This window comes from Solanum stenotomum, chromosome 4 (genome assembly GCF_019186545.1).
Source record: "Solanum stenotomum isolate F172 chromosome 4, ASM1918654v1, whole genome shotgun sequence".
Lineage (NCBI taxonomy): Eukaryota > Viridiplantae > Streptophyta > Magnoliopsida > Solanales > Solanaceae > Solanum > Solanum stenotomum.
In genome coordinates, this window is record NC_064285.1 from 7,346,322 (window position 1) to 7,365,668 (window position 19,347).

At 33.3% G+C, this 19,347-nt stretch overlaps 1 protein-coding gene and 1 pseudogene across 1 annotated transcript; both read left to right on the forward strand.

Annotated features, from left to right (window-relative positions):
* The first annotated feature begins 588 nt into the window (after window positions 1–588).
* On the forward strand, window positions 589–3,300 carry LOC125861719 (uncharacterized). The gene is made up of 4 exons (XM_049541576.1): window positions 589–1,243; window positions 1,913–2,128; window positions 2,317–2,408; window positions 2,506–3,300. The coding sequence occupies exons 1-4, from the start codon at window positions 599–601 to the stop codon at window positions 3,113–3,115; spliced, it is 1,563 nt and encodes a 520-aa protein (XP_049397533.1). The 5' UTR covers window positions 589–598; the 3' UTR covers window positions 3,116–3,300.
* Window positions 3,301–6,183: 2,883 nt separating this feature from the next.
* Window positions 6,184–7,965, forward strand: LOC125862909 (acyltransferase Pun1-like; annotated as a pseudogene).
* Window positions 7,966–19,347: the final 11,382 nt, after the last annotated feature.

Below are 19,347 nucleotides of genomic sequence, written 5' to 3' on the forward strand. Positions count from 1 at the left end.
GAATGCAATAGAAAGTTACACAAAAAGTTGCTTTTGTTGCACAAGGATTTCTCTTACATTTGTTCAGCCTCTGGTTGGTTTTTGTTTCATCTTCTGTCTTTCTGTTTTTTGGTGCTCCACAATTGTTCAGGTATGTTATAGTTACTCTCAACATATCAAACTATGCTAAACTATAGGAATTCTAACAAGGAGATTTTCAAAATCAGTTTAAGAATGCTACATTTGAATTTTTCACTTTTTTGCGAGTTTCATAGCTGAATTATCAGGTGTTTGTGTTTCCTATCTAAACTATCACCAATTATTTATCAAAACACATCTCGAAGCTGACTAGACTATATATTTGAATACAACCACCAAAAGGTGCATGACAAGTTAATTTGCCTATAAAATTTCGTCCATGTGACAGCTGACTCATTAATTTCGATGGATATATCGATAAATAGTTGGTAATAATTCAGGTTGGGAACTCGCAAAAAAGTGATTCTTCATGTGTATTTTTGACCATTATCTCTTCTTGAAAGGACCTTCTTGATTTTCCTTTTGGATTTGGTTGATTCAATTTTGTTAACATGAATCTGCAACATGTTTTAGGTGAAAGATGGCGTCTCTCGTACCAGAAGTACTGATTAAGCTTCTACAGAGTATGAACTCCAATGTAAAAGTCCGTGGGGAGTATAGATCAGTACTTTTACAAGTAATCAGCATTGTCCCCGCATTGAGTGGTTCAGAACTGTGGCCAAACCACGGGTTCTTTATTAAAGTCTCCGATTCTTCTCATTCGACTTATGTTACACTGTCAAAAGAAGACAATGAGTTCATTTTGAACAACAAATTGCAACTTGGCCAGTTCTTCTATGTTGACAAAATGGAAGCTGGAACACCGGTTCCAGTCTTAGTTGGCGTGAGACCAATTCCAGGGCGACATCCATTTGTTGGCAACCCGAAGGATCTGATGCAAATGTTGGAACAATCTGAGGTTCCTGATCAGGAAAATAGTACTAGTGGTCCAAAGTTGAATGAATTGCCTGAAGTGAAAAAGGAGAACGAGAAGAAGAAGAAATTTATTATCAAAGAGGAAAAGGCGGTTGTTGCATCCAGGTATATGCAAGGTGTGTCAAACCAGAACGTAAAGATTGGTGGAAATGATCAAGGTACTGGTGCAAAAGGCGTTGAAAATGAGAGTAACGGAGCAGATCACAAGGTTGTACCTTTGAAAGGGAAACAACCAGAGGTTAAAAGTCAGGTATGATGATCCTGCATCACAGATTATACATCAGAACCACATTTAACTTGTAAATATAAGAGCTTCCATTTTAAGTCGTTCTTGTAAGATAAGGAATCGAACATTCTGACATAAAATTTTGCTTAAATTTGTGAAACTTGTATTCCAAGACTAAAAGATAACTGTTCTATTAGTTGAAAGTTTAATGTTTGTAGTCACTTATCAAACCAACTCCTTACAGCCTGTGCATCAGAACTGAAATTTTGCTATTGCTTGACTATTTCTTGAAGAGTTAATAGTCAAAAACACACCTGGAGTATCACATTTTTGCGAGTTTCCTACCTAAACCATCATCTGTTCATGTTTCCTACCTGAACTATTCCGAGCTAGTATTTATCAAAACACATCTCAACTATCGTTGTTCCCTTTTCCTACCTGAAATATCACCATCATACAGGGAGGAATAGGGAACAACTAATAGTTGAAGCATATTTGATAAATAGGTAAAGTGAACACATGATAGTTCAGGTAGGAAACTCACAAAAACATGATACTTCAGGTATGTTTTTGACCATTATTTCTTTTTTGAAGGACAAACTTGCATCGAAGGTAAGACAAAAAAAACTTGTATTATATGCTTTCTTCTATAGAACAAGTTTGCTGATGAGTTTTTCTGCTTGTGAATTTCAGACACAGCCTACAACTCCTTCTCGTAGTCGTTCTGATGCATTTTCTCCAAACTCAGATGTCAATGTGCTTAATAGCAGGGAGCTTTCGACAACTCCAAGGTTTTCAACTCTAAAACGCACCAGCAGCAAACAAGAAAACATTAAAGAGAACGGTCCATTTTCCGAAACACTCATACCTTGGTCCTCTCTACCAGCCAACCTCGCAAAGCCAGGGAAGGTATACTTGTTTCTTCGCGTTCTCCTTTAACAATTCACACCATTTTTTTTCATAATAATGCATCAAATGAAAAAGAAAGAGTCTTTGTAAGATTAAATGATTTTAAAGAAGACGTCGATGGCTCATTAGAGATTCAACATGATCCAAATGTGCTTATGTTTTGTTGTTTTTTTCGTCATTATAATAAGGGGATCCTTAGAAGGAAAAAGTTAGCTTCTTTAATAGCAGCAGAAGCTCAAGAAGAAGCATTGACAGCAACCAATCTTCTTCATTGCTTCAGGTAAGCACAACGTTAACTCAGTCGTAACATGTCATTGTGCATATCAAAGGGTTGTTTTCGCATCAAGTTACATGTCTTCACTTTTTTTTCTTTTCAGCATGTTTGCTGAACTATGCTCATCTGCATCACCAGAGAGCCCTCATCTCAATTTGTCCAAATTTTTCACACTCAACCAACTCATGGATCAACCGAATAATACTAACAAGACAAACGAACAAATCCTAGATAACTTTGCTTCAAAATTATCTTTACAAGACAAGGAGAAATCAAGCAAGAAGACACGTTCCTTGAACGATACTAAAAATACCCCTAAGTCGTTGATCGAAGTTTCTGTGTCTGAAAAGGTAGAATGGGCAAAAGGAGACGGTTCCAAAGGCATTAAGGAGTTAAGAGATGTTCTGTTTAATGAAATGCAATCCTGGTTTCTTAAATTCATGGACGAAGCACTGGATGTTGGCTTCCAACTGAGTGAGCAAGAACACAAAAAGAAAACACGTGTTGTACAACAAACGGATACAAACAACCAAATTGCTCTCGCGTTGTCACAACTTAAACATGCCAATGACTGGTTGGACAAGCTACAGAGTAAATCAACTTTGAATAAAGATGTTGCTGAGACAGTTGACAGATTGAAGCAAAAACTCTACGCGTGTTTACTTCTTCATATCGATTCAGCTGCTTCAGCTCTCGGAAAACCATGTTCCTAAGAGTTTCTGAAGCTATTTAAAGGTCAATTAACAGTAACTAATCAGCTCATTTGAGTATAATGTATACTTAATTGTTTCAATGTACCTGGCTACCTGCATTGCTTGTTATCTAGCCTTGATTTAATATGATTAAGATTTCCAATATTAGGTGTAAATGTCAGTAATTAGCAACTAACACTATGACATTTGCCACTAAATGTTGTTGCTTTTACAACATTTGCAACAAAATGTGGTTGTTTCTATGACATTTGTATCAAATGTCGTTATTTTTGTGACATTTTTTAATAAACGTGAAAAAAATCTTTTTTTCACTAAATAAATGTCGTTATATCTCTACTTTCTTGTAGTGGCTATACTTGTATGTAGTGACAGATGCAGAATTTTGAGTCGGGAAGTATACTTCAGATCCTAGAATGCGTGGTTTTTTTCTTAGATTCAATTAGAATAAAACAAAATCATTTAGTAACTTTAACAACAATGATAATTTGATTCTTGTCAATTAAAGAAGTAGGAGGTTAATCAAAAAAAGATGTTAAGTAATCAAAGGTTCAACAATCACCATGTCTATATTCTAAATTGACACAAAGATCTTAAACAAGAAACAATTACAAAGGTGCCAATTTCAATTATCAACAACAAACTAGTCTCACATGTGGAGTCTAGAGAGGATAGAGTATACGCATATCTTATCCTATCTTGAGAAAGTAGAGAGGTTATTTCTGATAGACATGTAGAAAATAAGATATCGACAATAAAGAAACAACAAATAGTTATAGAAATCTAAAGACAAAGATGAAAAAAGAACAACACTAGTACTCTAAAATTGGAAATCAATTGCAATTGTCAGGGTTCTCAAATCTAGCATAAGTATTTAGTTGATCTCGGAGAGTTTCCTATAAAAAAAAATTATTAAATTTACGTGAATCCAAGTAATACTTTATAAACTGGAAAAGGATTAAACATCAAGAAAGTTACATCAAATTTTAAAGGCATAATACATGAATCTGCCCTAACTCAGCTAACATCTATACTCTTCAACTTTGGGTGTGCACAAGTAGATACATAAACTTGTATAAAATTGAACAAATAGACACATGTGTCCTACATGACATATTACATGTAGGACTCCACATAGGATATAAATTGTCATTAGGATGCCACGTAGGATGCATGCATCTATTTGTTCAATTTTATACAAGTTAAACTGTATACTTGTGCACACTCAAAATTGAAGAATATAAATGCCGAATAAAACCAAATTAAAGGATACATTTACTTATTATGCCAATTTTAAAATATGCAACACACAAAAACTACACTAGACTCTAAACATAAAAAAAATTATACTAAAAAAATCGCAGTAGACTTAAAAAATAAATTACAAATAGCAGAAACTATATAAAAGCAAGCGAAAAATAGGCAGACAAGTAACTAATCAGCTCATATGAGCAAAATGTGAACTTAATTGTTTCAATGTACTTGAAAAGGATGGTGAAAACAGTGAATTACCTGCATTGCTTGCTGTCTAATTTTGTATAGACGTTACGTATATACAGTGATGTATGCAGGATTTTGGGTTAAAATTTTTACTTCAAATTCTATCGAGCGTAATTTTACTTTTTTTTAGATCGAATTAGAATAAAATAAATTTATTTAATTAGTAACTTTCACAACAATGCTCGTGAATTAAAGAAAGTAGTAGGTCAATCAAATAAAATATTAATTAGTGAAGGGTTGTAGTGATCATCATGTTTGTATTCTAAATATAGAGAGACAGAGAGTGACGTCAAAAATTTGGAACAAGAAATAATTCCAAGTATAGAGGACGAATTGTGTAACCTCCACTAATTTACAAGTATAATTTCCAGTCTCCCAGATACATGTGAATCACCCCAAATACATATAGATACATGTATATATCTAGTACGATTCACATGCATCTAGAATACATGACTATCTCACTCGCCTCTCTCCTATTTTAGTGTATCTAGTAACAAAAATACATGCATCTGTATATATCTTCCTCAATATATGATAGAAAAATCTTAATTAGTGGTAAGATACGTAATTATTTGTAAGTATAAATAAAATTAAGGGAAAAGGGTAAAAAATGCCCTTAAACTATGTGAAAGGAACAAAAATGTCATATGCTTATAGTTTGGCTCAAAAATGCCCTTACTGTCAATACCTTGGCTCAAAAATGCCCTTGCGGTCAATACTTTGGTTCAGAAATGCCCCTATAGTTGCAAAATGGGGCAAAAATGTCTTTTTCCGAATAAATATATTATTTTTTTCTTTTTAAATACATCTTCTTCCTAATTAAAATATTATTAAAGAACACTATTCTTGTTTAATTTCTTGTAAAATCACTTTAACAAATAAAATGTTGAAAATATTTTTTTTTCTTCTTAATCTCATTTAATCAAATTCAAATAGAATAACTTCATGTACCCTTTCGACAAGTAATATATGTCATATATATAAGATCATAGTATATCGATCATTAATTTATATTTATATAACGATAAAAAATAATGATAATAAAATAAGAAATATTTTAATTTTTAATTTTTTTCCGAATTGAAGTAAGATAAACATTTGCTAATTTTAAAAATATTATTAGAAAAAAAAATGTGTTAAAGAGAAAATAATAATATATTTATTTGGAAACTGAGCATTTTTGACCCATTAAATAACAATAAGGGCATTTTTGGACAAAGTATTGACGGCAAGAGCATTTTTGGACCAAACTACAAATGGAGGGCATTTTTGTTCCTTTTGCATAGTTTAAGGGCATTGAACCAAAGTATTGACGGCAAGGACATTTTTGAGCCAAACTATTAACGGGGGGTATTTTTATTCCTTTCACATAGTTTAAGTACATTTTTTACCCTTTTCCCTAAAATTAATAATATATATGATGTTGATGTATGTCTAATGAGGTAGTTTCTCCAATTTTATTTTGTCCCTAGCAATCTTCAAGGCTATATAAGTCCAACTTGGGCAATGTTAAGTTTGTGCACAATTCAAGAAACCAAACTAACATATTACTACTAGCATTTAGCCAAATGGCCTCAACTATATTATCACCTTCAACACTACTAATTTCACAAAAAATCATCAAACCCTCATCCCCAACTCCTCCTACAAAAAAATTGCACAAACTTTCTCTTATAGATCAAGCCATAGCAAATATTTACATACCCTTTGCCCTTTTCTACACTAAACAACAACTTGATTTAATTCCAAAAGCCCTTCACAAATATCTCAAATTCTCTTTCACAAATTTTAACCTTGTATTATCCATATGGTGGGAGGTTACATGATAACACTATCGTTGATTGTGATGACACTGGAGCTGAGTTCTTACAAGTATAAATCAATAGTCCAATTTCTGAGGCTCTTAATTGTCATAATGCGCTTATTGAACGTACAGTTTTTCCTGAAAATTTACTTTGGAAAATTTGTACGAATCATGGATTAATCGTAGCTCAACTTAGCTATTTTAATTGTGGAGGAATAGCTATTAGTATGTGTAGTTCACATAAAATTGGAGATGGATGCAATAGTTATTATATGTTTTGTGATTGGGCTAAGATAACAAGTAATCCAAATGGTGTAAAACCATCTATTTCCTATTTGGAGCAATCTATTTATCCATCTCCTCCAAGTGGTCCTTTAACTTCCCCAGTGATTGGCTTAAAAAAAGAGGATTGTGTACAAAGAAGGTATTTTTAGTTTGCATTCGATTCGTTTAATTTTATATGACGGTGTTTGATCAGACACAAAATTTGAGAGAAAAAGAAAATAACTTTTGACATACTATACCAAAGTTTCCCTAAAATTTGTTATCTCAAACATGATATTTTTATGGCTATAAGAGCATGTCATCAAGGGCGAAAGTAAGAAATTTTAAGGTAAAGAATTTTGTAAATATATAAAAAAAAATATGATTTTAAGTTATACGTTGTCAATGTAAGGAAAATTTTCACTATTAGGTCACTTTTACACCCGCTTCACGTATATAATGAAATTTTGAAACAAAATTGTGAAAAGACAAGAGATATAAATGTTATAACAGGTAATGCATGTTTTATTTTCAAGATTACAAATTCCTCATTTTAAGAAGTCTTACATATTTAGATGATATTGTAAAATTTTTTTTACAATAACAATCTATGATTAGAAATTAAATATGTTTGTTATATATAGTGGCTTCACCATATCTTGGAATGACTTGTCTATATATTCTCAAACAATATATGGATTATATCTCTTTAAAAAATTAAAGATGTTCGCGTCTCAAAATATTTCTTTTATCTTTTATAGGTATATCTTTTCACCTTCAAAATTACATGAACTCAAGACACTAGTTGCCGATCGAGGAAACAAAAATCCAAAATCCAACACGTACAGAAGTTGTTAGCGGACTTCTTTTTAAAAGCATTGTATTCGCGATCAAGGCAAATTCGGGTTCATTTCTCCCTTCTACATTGGTTCAACCTATTGATTTGCGAAATCAACTGAATTTGCCACTAAATATAGTAGGAAATGTCCTCACATCTTTTCCAACATCAATATACAATGAAGAAAACATGAAATTATCAATAATAGTTAGTGAAATGAGAAAAGGAAAAGAACAAGCTTACAAAAGAGATAATGTGAAACAAAATGTATTGGTTGATAAAATATTTGAATCAACTTTAGCAAAGGAAGAAATGTACCATAGTAGTTGTACTTGTGACACTTATATTTGTAGTAGTGTAGTAAAATTTCCATTTCATGAAATAGATTTTGGATGGGGGAAGCCTATAAAAGTGAGTGTAGCCTATGTTTGTGTTGGAACGTGACACTCAACTTCTTGAATTTGCGTATTTAGTTCCAACTTCTTAGTTTTTCTCTTTTAAAGAGAAAACTGCGAGAAGCCAACCCTAATACGAGAGGACGGGATTGGGCTAACCTATGATGACCCTTAGCTATAACTAGTTAGCATTGAGAGCTTAGAAAGGCGTACAAACACTTGTTTCTGTTTAATCAATAAAGTTGCATCGATTTTACGATATTTATGTCATTTCAAGTGGATGTTTAGCTAATTTTTCTCTTTTTACATTTCTTCTAGTCGTGTGTTTTAATTCGTGGTAACGATTATATATGAAACATTTGAAAAATACTTACTTTTCAGAATTATTGGCAAAAACAACTCTGACTTAAAAAAGCCATATTTTCCAAACCATCTAAAGCTAACATAGGCTTATTAAAGCTTTCATATCTCTAAAGCCTAATCTCTCCCATACTTTTGATTCACAAATTTGTCCCATCTCATACACTAATTATTTTTTCCATTATCGATCGTGACTCTACCATAGGTTAAAAATATGAAAGTTATTTTCTTACCTAAGTCCTTAAAAAGTTATAAATAAAATGAATTATATATTGATATCGCAGTTAAAGGCGAACCTAGGATTTAAAGACTTCGGGTACACTAATATTATAAGCCCCCTTTAAATTCAAAACTTATATTGAAAACAATATAATGTGTTTCTAGTTGGGCTCAAATCGAGGTCGCAAGGGCGGGCGCACAAGCCAGTACCGGCAGTACTAAGTGCCATCCTTTGCTTTTTATGGGGGTAATGTATTTTATATTCAGTTTCTGCTAGTTTCTCTCTCTCTCTCTTTCTCTCTCTCTCTCTCTCTCTCTATATATATATATATATATATATATATATATATTATTTTATTTTTAAATTTTTTTCCAAAGTTCACGGGTGCACTTGCACCCCATCTATTCACGTGGGTCCTCTTCCCTAATCAAACTTAAAAAAACTTCTTTTCATCCTATAATTACTTGCATTCCATACTTAAAAAAACTTCTTTTCTTTTTTTAAGATCTTTCTATCTATCACATCAACAACCCAAAATATAATACCCATTTGATTTTCTTAATTTTGTCCCAATATAATAAAAAATACTTTCTTTTTCCGGTATAAATAATGAGCAAACTACATAAACTCCACTATTTTAGACCATAATTACTTGAAATTCTGGTAGATTTCTAAATTACTTTCTATACATGAATCAAAAGTAGTTAGATATGTGTATCTATCAGAATTAAAAAGGAAGAGGTACGTTATTTATTTAACTTGAATTAAATGGTGTAACTTAATTCCATGATTAAAGGAGTAAAACATGGGATTTAACAAACAAACAGATTTTTGGTGGATCAATTCATAACAACTCCTACAGGTTTTTGAAAATAACACTAAATCACACAGATTAACAAATCTGGTGTTGTAAACTTCGTTTTCTTCGTCGATTCATTCCTTTGAATCCTGAATTTTCAAAGTTTTTTTCCGAATGGCGAATATAACCATATTGTTAAGGCATTCAGGTTCATGGATCTCTGAAATCGATTACGAAAATAATTATAGAATTGATGGAATACCATTGAGAGAGAATGCAACTTACAATGATCTAGTCGATGGTATTTCAACACAACTAAAAATCAATTTTTCACGCAAAAGAATGGAGATAAGATACACGATGAAAGACAATGTAACACCAATGGAAATTTGAAACGAGATGGGCATGAGGCTTTTTATGGAATTGAAAAGACGTCAATCCAATTGCGGGTTGTATCCATTGTCATAACAATGACAGAGTAAAATTTTGGATGCATCAACAATGGTGAAATATCTTTTGACCAAGATACATCCATTGTTGAAGTTAGAGGTGACGTCTGTATCTGTAGCAGTTCTTGCAGATAATCGTAGTGTAGATGTGTTATACGGTTTGGATAGTAATTCGGATGATGTTATTAGCGATCATTGCCACAAAGTAGTTCAAATCAAGCAGTTGTATAAGGACAAGACTACTATTGTGGTTGTAATGTAAAAATATGTCATAGACAATCGATTTCAATTCAAGAATGTAAGATCAGACAAGAAGAGGTTAGTCAAATTCATTATTTTGTTGGATACATGATGAGTATGTTTTTGTGTATTTTAGAAGCATGAAAAAATGTGTCATAAGTTAGTGTATCTCGGACAAATAAAAGGTATCTTGGACAAAATATTGTATATGTCATTGTGAAGAGAGTAAAAATCTAATGTTGAAGAGTTATAAAGGTTTTTGTAGCATGGATATTTTATAGTGTGTATTTCGGACAAATGAAGTGTATCTCGGACAAATAAAGTATACGTCATTGTTAAAATGAAAAGATCTAATATTGACGAGTAATAACGGTTTATGTAGCATTAATATTTTGTTGAGCATGTTTCTTAGATAAAAGTTATCACAGATACATGAAAAAATTGTCATAATTTTATAGTGTGTATCTCGGACAAATAAAGTGTATCTCGAACAGATAATGTAAACATCATTGTTAAAATAAAAAGATCTAATGTTGAAGAGTAATAAATGTTTTTGTAGCATTAATATTTTGTTGTTCATGTATCTTAAATACAGATACATGGAAAATTTGTCATGATTTTATAGTGTGTTTCTCGGAAAAGTAAAGTGTATCTCAGACAAATAATATATAGATAATTGTTAAATGAAAGTAATGATTTGTGTAGAGTGTATGATTCGTTCGACATTTATAGCATAATCTATAGATTTAGGAGAAGTGATGACGCATGCCTCTAATTTATTTTAATGATTTGTGTATATACATTTTTACAGAAATCAGTCTCGCCTTGTTTCAACTGTTTTTGTATTTGTATATTTGTTCATTTTTATTGTAGTATCTCCATTACATGCTGTACTTTATGTCCTATGGACCAATTCGCGGTTGGATTTTGCATCACTCCTTCTCTTTTATTCCATTTTTCTTCTATTTCTCTTCCTAGGGCTCCAGGGAGCTTATTGAAAAGTTTCTTTCCTAAACTTTGGTCAAACGCGTTACCGCTTATGGCGCAATAATAAAAGAAGTCTTTTAGGAAGTTTTTTATATGGCACCAATTATTTATGCTAAGCTATTCTAGTTTTATTAACGCATTCTTTTGTAATACTACTAATCCACTATTTGGGTCTTCTCCTGTTACAAGACTGTGTATTTTATTAGTAAAGTTGTACGGGTTTGGCCCCATGTTTACCAATTTTTGGAATTCTTGAGGGTAAGTTACTTTGTATGCTTCCCATACTCCTTTAATTGATTCTCCTAAAAAGGTCTCCATATACCTATACATGGTCTCTGCATCTGTTTCACTATATGATGTATGTAGTCTGCTACCACTTTACTTTTTCATACGTCTATTACTGAATTCCATGATTGGGGGTCATGTGCTGCTATATTTAATATTTTTCCTCTATCTCCCCCTTCTTGAAGTTTGATAGGGGCTTCTATTGACATTCTTATTCCTATTGGTCTAACCATCTCTGGTTCGGTAGCTGGGTCTTGTTTAAAAACTCCGTGCCTTGGCAAATTACCTATGGTATATTCTACCGATGGTACGGGTGTGATTTTTTGGAAGGGACTTGAACTAGTCGAGGCGGTTTTCATAAATTCTTTTAAACTACGTGTTGTCTAGTCATCACTTTCTTCTTGTGCGTCTTCCTCCTGTCTATACCCGTAATTGTCTGTTCTAACTCTGTATTCTTTAAAGTGTCTTTCTACCAAAGAGAAGTTTATTCCTCTTAATTTGCAACCTTTACATCTGAAGATTGCTTTTTTTTTTTTTTTATCTAATTTGTGTATTTTCTCGGCTTTATTGATTTATCTACTTCGTAGTCGTCTTCTTTTATGATCTGAACATTCATTCCTTCCATGTTTATTGTTGTTTCGGTGGTGTTGTCGTCGAGGTCTTCATCTATTTCTCTTTGGTCTGAATATTTATAGTCGGTGAATCTGATTGAGGTTTGTCCTTTGTTATTAGTATATGTAAGGTGGTCATTGGGTCTTAAAACTTCCTTTTTGCAGAATTTCTCTAAATTTCATTCTCTACCAGCATATTCTTCCGAGTTTATTTTTAAGGGTTTCATTAGTTTTATTCCCTTATTTTCCATTAAAACTACCGCATCGTCTATTTTGATTTTAAACTTGGAGCTGCTGCTAGTGGTTAACTTTCCTATGAAGCCTACGCATACTAGCAAATTATTTCCGCAGTTCATTTCTTCGTAACCTTTAGTTTGAATCCCTATTTTTATGTATTTACCAAATTCGGTTGAATTTATCATAAAATCTGGGCTATAGTAAAAAATTCTTCCGTTGTTGGTCATATCTACTTCTGTTAGACCTATTATAAATCTTTTTGATTCTGCTCATCTATTGGCGACTACTGCATCGTCTATTTTGATTTTAAACTTGGAGCTGCTACTAGTGGCTAACTTTTCTATGAAGCCTACGCATACTAGCAAATTATTTTTCGCAGTTCATTTCATCGTAACCTTTAGTTTGAATCCCTATTTTTATGTATTTACCAAATTCGATTGAATTTATCATAAAGTCTGGGCTACAGTAAAATATTCCTCCGTTGTTGGTCATATCTACTTCTGTTAGACCTATTATTTTGTTTGTCTTTCTGGATATTATATTGTGGGAAAGGATTTGAGATTTGTCTTAAGGCTGGACTTAGAAAATAATTTGGTCCAAGAGTTCCCCTTGCGTAATCCAAAGCTTCGTTTAGGTCATTGAATCCTTTGAAGAGGGGAGTGGGGAAATCTTTTATTGAGTCTATTACTTCCGTTCATGTCTGAAAAATTTCGGCCAGTCTTCCTTGGACTACCACATAGAACTTGAATTTTTTGTCTTCATTTTTCTCTATAAAATAATGGCTTAGCGAGTTCATTAACGAGATGAAGTAACTATTGTCTCGTGGCACTTTGTTATATGTTATCCATAAATTGTCTATCAAACATCTCTGTGGTCTATCTATCTTTGATTCTGGCTTTATTCTGAAACTTAAGTTGGATGGGGGGTAAAATATTAAATTGTGTCTTCCGAAATGCAGTCTCTCCATGCTTGGGGTGTTCATTCTTGCCTCATTTAATTTTGTCTGGGGTTTGAACAAGGTATATTTTAGTAAAGTTTGAAGATATAAGTCTTTGTCTATTCAGTCTTGTAATACCCCAGAAAATTTTGAGCTAAGACTTGAACCGTCCTTCGTTTATAGTAGGATTTTATCGAGGAATTAAAATTTCTTAAGTGTTAAGTTCACTAGATGTTGCACCTTGAGTTCCAAGAAGAACCTAAGAGAACAGCATTCAAGTCATTCCTAGTTTTTCTTAAGTTTTGGATCAACTTCAAACGACCATAACTCCTAGTACATGATGAGTTAGGTGAGCTACAAGATAGAAAATTAAAGCCCTTCGAGTCCTCTTTCCAACACCACTGAGTTTGCTCAATTCCGAGTTCTGAGTAAAAAGTTATGACTGATTTACTAACGTCGCGCAAACCTGGCAGCAGCTCCGACTCCCAGCTCGTTTTATTTATTTCTTTAAGGGTATTTTAGTCCTAAAAACCCTTAGAAGGTCATCTAAATTGCCCTAAACGAGTAGAAAATCAGGTTTCAAATCACACCCTCTCATTCATTCCAAGGATTCTATGCTCAAGAAAATCAAGAAAAGCTAAGGCTAGGGTTCTTCTTTCCAGATTTTTCCTTCAAGTTCTTCAAGAAAATGTTCTTTCAGGTATGTAAGCTTCCATAGCGTTGGGTTTGTTCACCCACACGCCAATCATGTTAATTTCAGCGTTAAGTTCGTTCTAGAAAGTTGAAAGTATGATGTTCTTGAAATTGGCTTTAGTTCTTGAGTTTTGATGAGATTATTGAGTTCTTGATGAAATCATGTCGATTTTAGAGTTGTTTATGAGTAGGTTTTAATTTGTGTTCATGTGTTGGGTATCTAAATCTAAAGAGGGATTGAGAAAGAGAATTGAATTTAGGCAAATTGGGGTTAGAAAACAAAGAAGGAAAAGTCGAGCAGATTTTGACACGCAAGTCCACGTCGCGGACTTGCTCCCCCAGTGACCAAAAATTTGCTCCGCGTCGCGGTTAGGACGCGGACTCCTCTATCTCAAAATTTTATTTCGCGACCAAAGATTTTAATGCAACTCCGCGTCGCGGACTTGCTCCCTAGACAATGTTTTTCAACCGTTTCTCATGTTTAACTATCTAAAATCAATCCTAAACATCATGAGATCTTTCTTATCACAAATCACAACCTTGAATCCATAATTCAAATTCAAGGTAGAGTTAAGAGTTAAGTTTTGACAATTCTTTCGAACATTCTAAGAAAGTCCTTTTAAGCACTTTTAGGGAGTCTTCTACAATTTCTAATAACTTGTTTCAAGACTCGAGCAAGTGAGTATGAGTGAGGAGAATGTATTCATGAGTCTACATTATCATTACAAGATCCTTCATACCAAGAAGCATAACTCTTGAATTCATAATTCACATTCAAGAGAGAGTTTAGAGTAGAGTTCAAGAAAGTTTTTGAGTTCAATTGTGAATCCTTTCAGGTCAACTATCAAATTGAACTAAGTTTTGAGGAAGTAAGTCAGAGAATGAGAAGAGTTGTATACATGAGTTTCATAACGTTCTTTAGACCCTTGAGTTGAGTTATTCATGCCCATAATTCCGCATGAACATTATAAGCCAAATAATCTTGAGATGAGAAGTATCTTTGAGTCCTTGAGTTGAGTAGTTCATGCTTATAATTCCGCATGAACCCTCTGAGTTGAGCATTATTAAAATTAGTAGTATCATTGAAGTTCTTGAGTTACAAGTGTTGAGTTCTATCTATTGTTATTGAAAACCTTGCATTAAGCCGTTCATATCCATAATTCGGCATGAACCATATTTTAAGAAGTCATTTACAAATGTTTAAACTTTGTTTTAAGACTTAAGCTTTAAAGTTGAGTAAAGAGTAATAGTAAAATTCATTTTCTATAAAATGATATATGGGAACTAAGTATTCCCAAGAGTAAATGTTTTCACATTTAAGATGAGAGGAAACTGAGATTTCCAAAAGAGTTTTGAACAAGAAAGGGAACATATGAGCTAAGTATATTTTTGGGAGTAGTATTGAGCACCGATATGGAGATGCGATTTCATATTAACTCAAGTCGATCTCCATAAACCATGTAGCCATCATGGGTATTAATGGGTCATACTTTTTAGATGATCACATAAGTTAAGCTAGTGGATCCACTAAGTTAAGCGTTCTATATGACGGCAAAGTATATGACAGTTTTGGCAGCTTGGGCAAGACGTTATATCATCACTTAGGCTCATAGTGGTGCTTGTCGGTTAGAGAAACTCCCACAGAAACTATATTACTTTATTATATAAATAAAGTTGAGTTATTATTGCAACGAACTAAATTGTTTTTATTGTTTTATAAAGCTTTCCATAGATTGCATGTGTATTGTTTCTTTATAATGAGTTGAGTACCCAAAGTCGAATATCATATCTTTGAGTTGAGCTATGTTTGTTTGAGTTGAGTGAGTTGAGAAGAGGTAAGTATATTTCCTTTTTATTAAAGTTCAAGCTTATGTTTATGTTTTAGAATTCCTCTTACATGCTCGTACATTCCATGTACTGAGCCATTTGACCTGCATCTTCTCATGATGCAGACACATGTATTCAGGGTCATCAACAGGAACTTCGTTGATACATCCGGAAGTTCGAGTTAGCTATGGTGATCCTCCTTGTTTTCGGAGGATTTCATTTACTTTTCAGTTTAGTCAGGATGTCGTGGGTCTTGTCCCGACTTCCATCTTTGTCATTTAGAGGCTTCATAGATAGACAATAGAGTTTGAGAAGTCTATATCATTTATTTTATTAAATGTTTTAAAGATTTAAGTTTTCTATTTTATGGCGAGTTGAATATATTATTTTATTCAGAGTTTTTCATTTGAGTTAAAGCTTTGTATTTCAGTTTAATGAATTTTATTCAGTTTTTAAGTTTTGTATGCTTGAGTTAGTCTTCCGTTTGTAGTCAGCCAGGATGAGAGTTCGCTTGGGGACCAACAATGGTCTTCGAGTGCCGGCCACGTCTAGGGTGTAGACTCGGGTCGTGACAAGTTTGTATAGCTGCTTAAGCTGGAGGCCCTGACTTTGTCTTTATTCACTTCCATAATCATTACTTGAATATTCTGTGTCTGGAGTTTCTGGTTCGGGTTTTGGATTTTCACCGATGACTTCTTTTGTCTTTTCACTAAGTAACTTCTGGATGGAATTTTGTGTCATTTGTTCAATTCTTTTGTCTTTCTTTCTTTTTAACAAGAATCATTTAGTCCTTTATCCCTGTTCTGTAGTTCTTGTGTTATTAAAACTAGCTGGTAATATTCTTACACTTTTTGGCAAAGTGTCAGCCATCAATAAATTTGATAAATAAAAGTCGTTTAAATAAATAAAGGTGGTGAGGTTGGAAATGATGCGTTTGTGAATTATGTTGTAAAATCCTACTCAGTACTCTCTCCTCCGGTTCCCTTATCTAGTTTAGTAATTTGTTATTACTAAATCAACGTAATTTCTCCCAGAAATTACTTTTTTTTTTACTCTGTTCATCTGTTTTCCTTAGCCTATGTTCTTAGCAACTTTTTCTTTAACCAAACCCCGAGATACACAGTCCTTCGATTCTCTGACCAGGCGGAGTTTCAACTTCCCTAAGTATTTACAGGTTAATCCATCGTCATTACTAAGAGGGTAGGGAATTAACCATTTACTAAGAGTAATTAATGACCCATTATATGGGTATAAATTGTTCATGTATGAACATTATATTATATAACAACAGTACTATAGTACATAATATCAATATACATAAACTGGGAGAAACTACTAAGATGTAGAAAACACATAACTACTTACATTGATAGTGGTCGGAGAGAGGTTTCCCTTTCGGGAGTCCCCGAGTGAGTTTGCAGCTACTTCAAAAAACACTCACTCTTTTTGCAAACTCACTTCACTCTTTTTTTTTTTTGAAAGGAAGGGAAATATGTAAAGCTAACTCTTAAAAACTAATTCTTCTTTTTTGCTATGCTTCGCTTGTTCTTTTCTCTTTACCTTCTTCTTGCAAATGGTCTAGTATTTATAAGCGAGGATGGCTTTCTTCGGATTTGAAATTTGGATTTCAAAATGTTGAATAGTCTTTCTTTTACCTACCGGGTGCTCTTTGGGCCCCATCGTCACATGGCTTTGAAAGACGTTTCCATTTTTTTTTTTGTCCTCTTTCTTGTCAGCTTTAGACTAGGGGTGTATTTCGTCATGACTTACCTATCTTTCTTTGTCTTTTCTCTTGATTCGTCATTGCTTACGTATTTTCTACGTGTCTAAGTTGTGTAACGCTATGGAGTCGAAACTCATCCATGAGTCGTCGTCTTCGTTTGGGTCCTGGGCAAATTGTTCTAGGGATGAATTGTATTTACTTCTGTAATCGTTACTTCCTGAATATTCTGTGTCTGGAGTTTCTGGTTCGGGTTTTAGATTTTCACTGATGACTTCTTTGGTCTTTTCACTAAGTAACTTCTAGAGGGAATTTTGTATCATTTGTTCAATTCGTTTGTCTTTCTTTCTTTTTAACAAGAATCCTTTAATCATTTTTCCCTGTTTTGTAGTTCTTGTGTTATTAAAACTAGCTGGTAATATTCTTACACTTTTTGGGCAAAGTGTCAGCCATCAACGGATTTGATAAGTCTTTACCCGCTACCGTTTGAACGGGACTAGCTATACCTTTAGCTAGTACAATTGCTTCTTCTACATTCTTTGGGGAATGTACACCATTCTTATCCATTTTAGACCGAGATGGAGAACTCTTTTGTTCTTTTGGGTGATCTTCCGTATGTAATGGTTGGGTCTGATTGATTTGGAAATGTAAAATTTTGATTCTTTCTTGTAAAAGGTGGATATGTTACGTCAATTTTTCTTTTTCGTTTTCGAGCTCTCGATGGTCTGATTTTGTGTTTTGAAGCCGTCTGTCATTGCAGAGCAGTGGTCGCAAAATATTATTTTGTCTGTGTTATTTTGAATATTATATTGTGGGAAAGGATTTGAGATTTGTCTTAAGGCTGGACTTAGATAATAATTTGGTCCAAGAGATCCCCTTGCGTAATCCAAAGCTTCGTTTAGGTCATTGAATCCTTTGAAGAGGGGAGTAATGAAGTCTTTTATTGAGTCTATTACTTCCGTCCATGTTTGAAAAATTTCGGCCAGTCTTCCTTGGACTACCACATAGAACTTGAATTTTTTGTCTTCATTTTTCTCTGTAAAATAATGGTTAGCGAGTTCATTACCGAGGTGAAGTAACTATTGTCTCGTGGCACTTTGTTATATGCTATCCATAAATTGTCTATCAAACATCTATGTGGTTTATCTATCTTTGATTCTGGCTTTATTATGAAACTTAAGTTGGATTGGGGGTAAAATATTAAATTTTGTCTTCCGAAATGCAGTCTCTCCATGCTTGGGGTGTTCATTCTTGCCTCATTTAATTTTGTCTGGGGTTTGAACAAGGTATTCTTTAGTTAAGTTTGAAGATATAAGGCTTTGTCTATTCCGTCTGTAGCGCTGCTTGAGTTAGAGTCCCTGGCTTTGTGTTTCCCTATACTTATGCTGAAAATAAACAGTTAGTCTTCATGAGTCTGCTAAGCTGATCTGCTAACGAATTATCTTTCCCTTTGATATGTTCCAAGGATATATTTTATATTGACGTGGCATCTAAAAAATTTAACCATCTTCTTTTACTACTACTTTTTCCATCTATCTTTTGATGAAATTTTAAAAACAGTTTCGCAATCAGTTCTTACTAAAATTTCCTTTTTATTGATAATATATAGTTTAAAACTATTTAGGCCGTAAATTACTGCTAATATTTTTGCGTCTATACTACTCATGTTTCCATTTTTTTTTTAATATTTTCCGCTTTGGTAGGCGCATATTCTTTCATCTTTTTTGTCTTCGTACTTAATTTTCCTTGTTTTAAGTACTGCTCCCCTCCCTTCTAGACTTCCGTCCGTTTCGACTATTGGGTAGTCGGTTTCTAATGGGAGTGATAAGTCAGGTATGGTTCTAACCATATGTTTGAGTTTTTGCACTAACTTTATATCCTCTGTGTTGAAGGTCTTTGTCCATTAGTTCCTGTTTTTGAATAAAGGGGTCCTAATATTTTTCCTAGGTCTTTTATAAAATTCCTTGCATAATTTAAAATCCCTAGAAATTTTGTAAATATTTAGTCTTGTCCAATTTGTCTGGCATGTCTAGGACTTTCTTTGCTATGTGAAGTTGTAATTTAAT

Excerpts from the sequence above, each read along its gene's own strand:
- LOC125861719 (XM_049541576.1), top strand. The coding sequence starts at position 599 with ATGGCGTCTCTCGTACCAGAAGTACTGATTAAGCTTCTACAGAGTATG. Across the intron at positions 1,244-1,912 it reads AACCAGAGGTTAAAAGTCAG|ACACAGCCTACAACTCCTTC; the intron begins GTATGATGATCC and ends TGTGAATTTCAG. Across the intron at positions 2,129-2,316 it reads ACCTCGCAAAGCCAGGGAAG|GGGATCCTTAGAAGGAAAAA; the intron begins GTATACTTGTTT and ends CATTATAATAAG.